Genomic DNA, 10,153 nt, shown 5'->3' with positions numbered 1-10,153 from the left:
TGGCTTCACTGCTATTGTTCCACTATCACCCCACCAGGGGGCTCCACCCCAGCATCACAACCCCTGCTTGGCATCCTAGGCTTTGCTTTTTAATAAGTGTTATTTCTAATTCACTTGAAAGGCCAAGAAAGATTGAGAGAGCTCTCCTACCTGCTAGTTCATGCCTCAAATGCCCACAACAGTTAAGGCTGTGGGGTTTTCCTTTGAAATCTCTCTGGAAGCTGCCATGTCCCCATAACTCTTGAATTTGGCACAACTGCAATACCAGCATCAGGTGGGTGATGCCAAGGTCTGCCACCAGCACCTGGTACAGTTGGGCCCAAGAAACAGCCATAGTCCCAGAATGCTTCACTGGCTGAACACAGACTAATGAATCCCAACGCGGTCTTGGAAAGGTTCTGGGACAATGCCCCAGGGTTTCACAAGACAATTCTGCTGTTTTTGGCCTCTGGGCCTATAACAGGAGGCATAGCCTTCACATCTCCAAAATGCCTTTCAGGTGTTTCTGCCATTGTTTTTTCCTCTTAACATAGCTGACTTTTATCTGTGCCCTTATCTTTAGCTAGCTGTTTCTCTACCAACCACACACTATCCTATCAGGTATAGCTCCTCTTTTTCTCTCTCTTCTGGCTAGGTTACAAATTTCCCAAACTTCTGACCTGCTCCTTTTCACTCCCGGTTCTCACTGGAAAACTTAACAGCAGCCAGTAACATCCACACTGCAGCTTGAATACTTTGCTGTCTTGAAATCTCCACCAAACACAGGTCCACCATCATCAGGTTCAGCCTTCCACAATCTCTCAGGACACAATAAAGGTTCTTCGTCACCATCTAATAAGGTGGCCACCTTAAGTCCAATTCCAACAGAGTCCTCATTTCTACCTGAGACCTCAACAGCATGAGCTATACCATCCAAAGTTTATATCAGCATCCTGGACTTCTAAACCCTCACCAGAATCACCCATAACATTCTGCCTACAGAATCCCAGGATATCTCTAGCCTGCTAGTTCAGACTCTTCCAACATTTTCCATTAAGTCAACTCCAAATGCTCCTCCATATTTCCAGGTAGTTAATAGTAACATAAATCCACCCACCGCCATTTTCTGTATTAGTAAGCTTTTCATCACTAAAACAAAACCTGAGAAGCTCCTTAAAGAGGAAAGTTTATTTTGGCTCACGGTTTTGGAGGTTCACAGTCCAAGATCCAGTGGTCCTCATTGGTTTAATTGGTGAGGCCTGAGGATGGCAATGGCAGAAGAGTACAGAAGGGTCACTTGGTGAGCCAGGAAGTGGAGAAAAAGTTGGTGTGCCTGACTTGGGCTAATTATGACCACCTTCTGTGAGAACGACCTTATGAGGGCACATGGCAGTGACCTAAGGATCTCCCCATAACCCCTGGGGTTTAAAGCCCTTCATGAGTTCAGGCAGCACAGCATGTTCAAACTGTAGCAACTCTGATCATCTGATTGAGGTGGTGTTCGTGGGGTTTCTCAGCCTAACATTTACTTTGTTTCCCCCTTTCTCTACTGTAGACTTTGGAAGGCAGTCACTATGAGCAGTCCATACCCAGGGAGGGGGAACCATGACCTTTTCTTGTGGGGCAGTAGCTACATAAATATCTGGAATTTCTCCCCTGAGAGACATTTGTGTCTTCTCCACCGATTCACTTATTTAACCATGTATTGTAAGTACATACTGATGTTAACTTTGATCACTTGGTTAAGGTGATTTTTGTAACTTCTAAAATATTTTTTAAATATGCACACATATACACATATATACATCTTAACAAAATAGTGAACACAGAAATGGACCTAACATATATACATTTGCAAATCGCTGGGGAAGAATAATCTCTTTATGAGGTACTAGGACAATTTGATGTCATTGGAAAAAAAAAAAAGAATTTGAGGGGCAGGCATTCTGGCACAGTAGGTTAAGCTGCTGCTTGGGAAGACCATATCCCATTTGAAAGTACCTGGTTTGAGTCCTGCCTCTGCTTCCAATCCAGTGTCTGCTAATGTGCTAGGGAGTCAGAAGATGGAAGCCCAGGGAAACCTGGGCTGTTGTGGGCATTTGGGGGAGTTTACCAGTTTGTTACACTGCCTTTCCAAATCTTTAAAAATAAAGAATGGAATCCTAGCAAGGTAATGGCAAGAAAACTGAACCTAATGGCATATTTAAAGACACATAGAGATTTGACCTACAAGAATGTGGGATAGTAGTTAATCACCATAGAGGTCCCTGAAATTCCCATTGTAATGCTACCCTCAAATGAACTTACTAGGGGGCCAGCGCTGTGGTGCAGCAGGTTAAAGCCCTGGCTTGAAGCGCCAGCATCCCACATGGGCGCCGGTTCTGGTCCCAGCTGCTCCTCTTCTGATCCAACTCTCCGCTGTTGCCTGGAAAAGCTGTGGAGGACAGCCCAAGTCCTTGGGCCCCTGAACCCACGTGGGAGACCTGGAGGAAGCTCCTGGCTCCTGGCTTCGGATTGGTGCAGCTCAGGCTGTTGCAGCCAATTGGGGAGTGAGCCATCGGATGGAAGACCTCTCTTGCTCACTCACTCTCTGTTTCTCCTCTCTCTCTGTTACTCTTTCAAATAAATAAATTTTTTAAAAAAAGGATTGGGAATGATTTTTTTTAAAATGAACTTACTAATTTTTGGAGACTCTCTGTATATTATTCAGGTTGACAATGGAAGTGAAATAGATGCTACACAGCATACTAAGGTACTGCGTGGTGTATGTGGAAGTAAAATACTAGATGTGCTGAGAGGAAACCCAAGTCACAATGATGGGGATTCATGTCTAGTCTCCAGAGCAAATTCAGGTGAAAGACTGGGTTGTTGTTGTTGTTAAAGATTTGTTTTATTTATTTGAAAGGCAAAGTTAGAGAGAGGGAAAGAAAGTGAGAGAGATCTCCCATCTGCTGTTTAACTTCCCAAATGGCAACATTGGCCGGGACTGGGCTAGACTGAAGCCAGGAGTCTGGAACTCCATCCAGGTCTCCACCTTCTGCTGCTTTCCTGGGTGTATTAGCAGGGAGCTAGATCCAAAGTAGAACAGCCAGGACTTGAACCAGTGATCATAAGGGTTGCTGGCTTCACAGCCAACAGTTTAACCTCCTAGGCCACAACACTGGCTCTCAGACCTTGAGCTCTTTTCAAGTGGATTACATTTGAGGAGCAACCATCTAAGGTGACTCAGGCATGTAGAAGCAATCTCCTTCCAAGCCCTCCCACAGGAATCCATTACTGGAGACAGTACAATGGGAAGAGAAATACTGGACCTTTAGGAGATCCTAGATACTGGCTCAGAGATTTGAAAGCCCATGTGGGTCAGCATTTACATGGGGAAAATGGCAGACCAAGTTCTGATCCTAGATTACCTGACGGCATATTCAGTGAGACCACAGGCTAATTTTAAGATCATTTCCTGGTTTGAGGGCAGCATTGTGTTGCAGTGGTTTAAGCTGCCTCTTGCAGTGCCAGCATCCCACATGGGCGCCAGTTTGAGTCCTGACTGCTCCACTACCAAACCAGCTCTTTGCTAAGGTGCCTTGGAAAACCATGGAAGATGGACCAAGTCCTTGGGCCCCTACACCCATATAGAAGACCTGGAAGAAGCTATTTGGGGAGTGAACCAGTGGATAGAAGACTTGTGTGTGTGTGTGTGTGTGTGTGTCTCCCTCTTTCTCTAACTCTGCCTTCAAATAAATAATAAATCTTAACAACAACAACAAAAATCATTTCCTCAGTCCCACAAGGGAAGATAGTTACATAGCAGGGGCCAATCACAGTAGTATGTATGGCTACCATGCCAGTCTACTCCACTGGCTGGCCTGCTCCTGGGAGGAGCACCTTTGTCACCCCATGGGCATTATACAGTGTCCAGCACTTAGACAACCTCCACTGAATGTCATGGAGGGCATGAACTTCCCCCTTGTCCTAGGAAGCACATAATAAACCTCAGCAATGGTCTCTGAAGATGATCGCCTCTCCCCATGCTTCCCAACTCTGAATCACAATACCCAGGCCCATCCTTAGAGGCATAGGACTCCTGGTCCTAGGCCACGGTTCTGAGCAAGGACACCTGGCCTCCGGAAATGACCTCTTCCTTTTCCTGTTGCCATCACCAACTCTAAACCTACAAAACAGCCCTTAGATCTATAAGCAGCAGCAGCTAAAGAGCGTATTGAGGGGCCCTAGGGCTGATCAGCAGCTAAGCAGAGCTCCTGGAGACTTTAGAGAAACAGTGTGAGCTTTAACTTTGTCTCTTCCTCCCCACCCTTATTCTTAGCTGAGGAGAGAATGTTATGGACAGAGCACAGGGTCAATCCTACCTCACTTTTCAGATCCCTCACATGCTTCACTGAGAGCAAGCTTCATTTTTTAAAAGACTTAATTATCCAGAGGGGAGAGAGAGATCCACTTGTTAACTCCCCAAACAGCCACAACAGCCAGGGCTGGGCCAGGCTGAGGCCAGGAGTCCAGAGCTCCATCTGGGTCTCCCACTTGGGTGGCAGAGGCCCATGTACTTGAGCCATCTTCCATTGCTTTCCCAGGAGCATTAGCAGGGAGCTGGATCAGAAGTGGTGCAGCAGGGTCTTGAACCAGTGCTCTGGTATGGGATGCCAGCATTGTTGACAGGACCATAAAGGTCCCATGATACTAAACTTCCTGGCATCATCCTGGGTCACACGGCCCCACTGTGAGGAAGGCCTAAGGAGAAAAGGATGGTCCTGGCTTTCCACAGCTCCCTCTGCCTGCCATTAATGAACTGCAAAGCTGGCCTAACCTCATGGCCAAACAAGAGGATAAAGGACAAGACGGCCTCAACCCTGTCGATTCAGCTGGGCTCCAGAACCTCATTTGGGGCTATGTCTTCTCCAGAATCCCTGAATGCGACTTCCTGCGTCCTGAGAGTTCTCCACCACTGGCTGCCAGGCAGCAGCAGAATCTCACTTGCCCACCACCTGAAAACACTAAGCAAATGTCCCTGGAACACAGGAGAATGGGGTCCGGCAGCAAACAGATGTAAAGCTGACTAGTGTCCCTGTTTCATGAAGATATAGGAGGGCCTGCGACTGGCAATGTGGTGTAGTGGGTAAAGCTGCCACCTGCAGTGCTGGCATCCCATATGGGCACCAGTTCAAGTCCTGGCTGCTCCACTTTTGATCCACCTCTCTGCTATGGCCTGGGAAAACAGTAGAAGATGGCCCTGGTCTTTGGGCTCCTGCACCCCCTGTGGAAGGCCCAGAAGCTCCAGGCTCCTGGCTTTGGTTTGGCCCAGCTCTAGCCATCGCGGCCATTTGGGGAGTGAACCAGCAGATGGATGACCTCTCTCTGCCTTTCAAATAAATAAACAGATGTTAAAAACAAAACAAAACAAAACAAAACCAAGGCCTAGAACTCATTTCCAGAGAGGCAGGGATGGCCGAGCTATGGCACAAATGTAACGGTGCCTGATAAAGACTAGTAGTTACAGGAAAGCCACCGTGGGAAGTTGCTGCCAGAATTCTTTCCAATTAATTCCTCTTTTAAAGGAAACTTTCAAGAGGGGAGAAAGTATTCATTTTTAACCAAAATACTTGCAATCCCTCAGATTTAAGTGTCTTGGGATTTCTGAGAGCAGGGTCCAGAATGTCTGAAAGTTATTTTGCCCCCTCCTTTGTGAGCCCCCCCCCCCTTCTCATCTATTATAACTTCCCATTCTCAGATACACCTTCTTTCCATGACAGGACACATTTCAAAACAGACCAATGACTCTATAGTGTTGATGTTGTTCATTTTTAATTCAGAAAGAGAAAGGGAAGGAAATTTTTAAAAATGTTTAAATAACTATTGCAGTAAAGATGTTGGGCTGGATGCTGGGAACTACCTCTTCCAAAATGAGGGTTAATGGTTTAAACAAAAGAAGAAAAAGAAACAAAACAGAAATAAATTATTCTGCTCAATACTGTTTGGCATAATTGCATTGATTTTCTTCTCAACACTCAAAACAGTCTCTCAGGAAGCACTGACGCGAGACTGGCAAGAATGGCTGGTGCCTTGGCTCTGAAATGGTGAGAGGAAAGCCCCGAGGCACTCCTAAAGCGCCCCTCACTGACCAACCCCGTTCTTTATACTTCTGGCTTTTCCAAATGGGAAGAGAACAGGCTCAAACTAACTTCTCAATATATTAATTTTTCGGGGTGCCCACGTCCCCCGGCCCAACCGTGAGGTCCTCCCCTGCTAGCAGGTGGCTGTCCTCCAAGCCGGCTGCAGGCTCTAAACCAACGGCCGAGAGGCTGCTTGGTGGTCAGTTCACTAAGTAAAAGGGTGCTATGTGTGATGACACAGTTGGAAAGCGGGGGCTGTTCAGGGGTTTGAGAGCTTCACAGAAGCCTTTTTTGACCTCCTAAACTCCCCTAGCCTTAAAAAGTCAGCCACTTGGGGACTTAGGCTGCGTTCTGTCACGCAAGTAGCTTTCAGTTGTACCCCCTGGCTGTCAGCTTCCCAGCCCTTCCAGAGCTGGCAGTGGAAAGTGGGTTAGAGGGAGGAGGTAGGAGGTGAGATGCGGCGGGACATGTGCGCAGGGAGGAGGCTGCAGGGGACGGGGCTGCTCCTCCCCTGCGAGGCTCTCGCCTCTCTGCAGGGCCAGCTTAGAACAATCAGTGTTGGTCAGCCATACCTGATGGCTTCAGGTTAGCTAAAGCGTTCCACGCCTCGCCGGCAAGAAGCTGCCTACGCCTGCTTGTCCCGGGTCAGCCAGCCAGCCGGCGTGCCGCCCCTCTCTGCCTGGAGCCTCCCTGAGACATACATCTGTGTGAAGGTCGGGGTGTGGGCGGGCAAGTTATCTGATTTTTTTTTTTTTTCCAGAGCAACAAGTAGGCTGGTGAGGCCCAGGGCCTAAGGAGAGACACTAAAAATGGTGGTGGGTGAAGCGGAGGGCCGAGGGCACGAGTGAGTGTGAAGCACCTTACATGAGATGTGACAGGGCTTCCTGGCCCCCCGCCCTGTCTCTTACACCAGTGTCCCAGGAGTCAGACCCCAGGCGACACACGACACGACCTCAGGGCGGCTGGGGGAGGAGGGCCCACGCGCCACCCGGGACCGCCTCTCTTTGGTGGGTTTGCACTCACCCATCCGCGCCTGACAGAGAAGGGAAACGTGACGTAAAAAACTCTCGGAGGCCAAAAACTCTCGGAGGCCTGCGGCGACTTGGGAGGACACTGGGCCTCCTGGGGCGAAGCGCACTCCCTGGCAACGACCCCCTCGCCACAAGACGGCTTCGGCCGACTCCCCTCCGCGGCCGCCTCAGCGCCGCCCACCCGGCCCGGGCTACGCCCCGAGCTCTCCCGCCATTTTTTTTCTTCAGTGCTCCCGGTAGGGTCAGGCCGGCCAGCGACTGAGACTTGTTTCTTGTAAAGCCTGAGAAAAGTATTTCATCAAGGCCCGAAACAACCTCTACTTCTTAAAAAGCGGAAAATAAAATCCTACCCAAAAGCATAAGGGACGGGGGAAGTAAGGGGCCGCCTGCCCGCCTCCAAAGGCCAGTGATTGGAGGAGGCGGGGGTCCAGCGTCGGAAGTTCTCTTTGAGTTTCATGATTGGCTGGAATAATCAAAAGCTCCGCCCGCCTACGGCGCTGATTGGTGCAAGGGCCGGCCCGGCCCCCAGAGTCTCATGATTGAGGGAGGACAGGCAGCGCTCGCTGGACTGCAGCATGATTGGCTCAGACCGCGGCCTACCGTCGCTCCCGATTGCCTGGGAACGCCCAGGGCAGGGCGCCGCGCGCATGCCGAGGCTGCCTCCCTTCCGGCAGGCCCGGAGTCCCGGGCGGGAACGCGCGCTCGCGCCTCGCGGAAGTGCCATGCCGTTGAGGGCCGCGGCGAGGCCCGGCTCAGTTGCCTCGGTAGACCTCGATCTTGCTGGCCTTGGCGAGCATGTCGATGATGTGGGCCTCGAAGTCCGCGTCGTGCACGCCCGTCTTCCGGAACTCGCCCGCGTACCGGTTATTCTCCCAGTAGTGGTGCCAGTTGCCCCTGCTGTCGGCCCCGAATCCGTACACGTTTACCTGCGGGGAAGGGGACGCAGGGTTACCGCGCACCGGGACCGTGGGTGACTGACAGGGCCCTCAGCCTCGCCTGGGGGCTGCAATGACTGACAGCTCAGTTCCTGGTGTGGGGGCACCGGGGAGGATGTGGGGGAGACCCAGGCCTGGCCTAAGACCCGCGGTTTGTTTTCAGGGCTGCTTGCTTTCCAACCCTTGCTAATTCTGGAATGCCTTCATTTGAAACCTGGTCAAGTGTAGATCGGCTGGCAGTGTGTGAGCTGGCCTTGACCACTAACCTTGATGGCACAGCAGCCTGGGCGCTAGTGAAATGCGGTTCCTGGCATGAGCAACCAACCCGCGTTTTCAACCCAAAGGGTAGGCCAGGGGCTCCGCCTGGCCATTCAGCTCAAGTGTAATTATATTCTTTAAAGCCCTTCTATTTATGTTTACCGCAAGTGGTACCAATTGTGGTCGTGGTATTTTTTTTTTTTTCCTTTTTCAGCATGTTTAACCTTTTAATAAAGTGACTTCAGATTTGGTAAAATCATGATGGAGTTTGGGTAATGCCTCTAAACAGCCTCTAAACAGGGGAAATCAGAGCCATTTAGTTTCTACCTACAAACACATTCCTGGGGCCAGTGCTGTAGCACACTAGGTTAAGCCACTGCCTGCAGCGCCATCATCGTGTATGGGCACAGGTTCGAGTCCTGGCTGCTCCACTTCTGATCCAGCTCCCTGCTAATGTGCCTAGGAAAGTAGCCGAAGATGGCCCAAGTCCCTGGGCCCCTACTTCCCACATGGGAGACCCCCCCAAAAAAGCTCCTGGCTTTGGCCTGGGCCAACCCGGGGTTGGTGCGGCCATTTGGGGAGTGAACGAACAGATGGAAGATCTCTGTCTCTTTCTGTCTTTCCTCCTTTCTCTCTAACTCTTTCAAATAAATCTTTAAAAACAAAACAGAATTGCTGTGAGGACACTGCCAAGATCTGAGGAGGGCTGCCTTGCCTCTGCTATTTCTCCTCCCAGCCCAGGGCCTACCCACCTCATCACACACGTGCAGGGCAAAGAAGAGCACCAGCATCCCTGTGGAAGGGTACCGCCCATGGTGCTCAGTCCACCTATCGTGGATGTACTTGAAGAAGGCTGGGTTGTAGATCTGAACCTGGGGAAGAAAAGAGAGCAGGCACATTAGAGGTTTTGGGGGTCGGAGACTCAAGCCAGGCTCTGAGCAGCTTCTGTCAGTTCCACGCCTGCCAGCTAACTTGTGCATCTGGTCCTCTGGCCTTTGCTGGGATCAGGCATACCAGCACATGGGGACTCTGAAGGTTCTAGAAGGGCACAGGGGCACACTTGAGACACAGGACCAAGCACACTAGGAGTCAGGTCTACATTTTGCGTTGAGGTGGGGCTGAAGATAGGGTAGGAAGTGGGAAGCTTACCTTTTCTTTGTCCACTCGAAGGAAGGACTTCACTGGGGCGTAGGTGCTACAAGCAAAAAGAAAGATAACTTTTCAGATGGCCCCACAGTACCGAGATGCCTCTCTTCCCCCTCATGTCTGAGTGGTGAGGGCCTCACAACTCCTAGACTGATCTGCTTCCAGAATGTTCTCCCCTAATATGATCACCAATGAAATGCTTGTTCAGAAACCTTCAGTGGATCCCCATGGCATTCAGAATAAAAACAGGGAGGTAAGTCAGGAAGTTCTAACTTCTGTGTTTACAAAATATATGGGGACAAGAGCCAAAAGGTAGAAACAATTCAAATGCACACTGGCAGATGAATGAATAAGCAAAATACGGTCTACACATACAACAGAACACTATTCAACCTTTAAAAACAATGATATTCTGACACATACAAACTTTGGGCTCATTTATGCTAAGTGATATAAGATGCAAAAGGTTAAGTATGATATGATTCCACTTATATCAGGCACATAGAATAGTCAGATGACAGAGGTGGAAAGAGTAATGGAGGTTACCAAAGGTTGAAGAGGGATTGCAGACATTGTTTAATGGGTAGAGTGTACATCTGAGGTGATGAAAAGTCCAGATAGAGCTCATAGTTACCTAACGAGGTGACTCTGTGTAATGTTACTCAACTATACACTTAAAAAT

General features: G+C 49.6%; 1 protein-coding gene across 3 annotated transcripts in view; it reads right to left on the bottom strand.

The window, feature by feature from the left end:
- Positions 1–1,174: 1,174 nt before the first annotated feature.
- ST3GAL2 (ST3 beta-galactoside alpha-2,3-sialyltransferase 2) overlaps positions 1,175–10,153 on the bottom strand; it is a 57,850-nt gene continuing 48,871 nt past the window's right edge. For 2 of the 3 annotated variants that reach the window (XM_062177318.1, XM_062177319.1), the window contains exons 5-7: positions 9,475–9,520; positions 9,078–9,197; positions 5,777–8,058 (exon numbers count right to left, since the gene is read on the bottom strand). In XM_062177318.1, coding sequence (XP_062033302.1) covers positions 7,885–8,058; positions 9,078–9,197; positions 9,475–9,520 — 340 coding nt within the window. In that variant the 3' untranslated portion in view covers positions 5,777–7,884. Of the gene's footprint in view, positions 1,239–5,776; positions 8,059–9,077; positions 9,198–9,474; positions 9,521–10,153 lie in introns of those variants that run through there. The other variant, XR_009864461.1, reaches the window with a different exon arrangement.

Source organism: Lepus europaeus, chromosome 19, assembly GCF_033115175.1.
Source record: "Lepus europaeus isolate LE1 chromosome 19, mLepTim1.pri, whole genome shotgun sequence".
Lineage (NCBI taxonomy): Eukaryota > Metazoa > Chordata > Mammalia > Lagomorpha > Leporidae > Lepus > Lepus europaeus.
The sequence above is the reverse complement of the archived record's forward strand: the minus strand, read 5'-3'. Positions and strand labels throughout refer to the sequence as shown.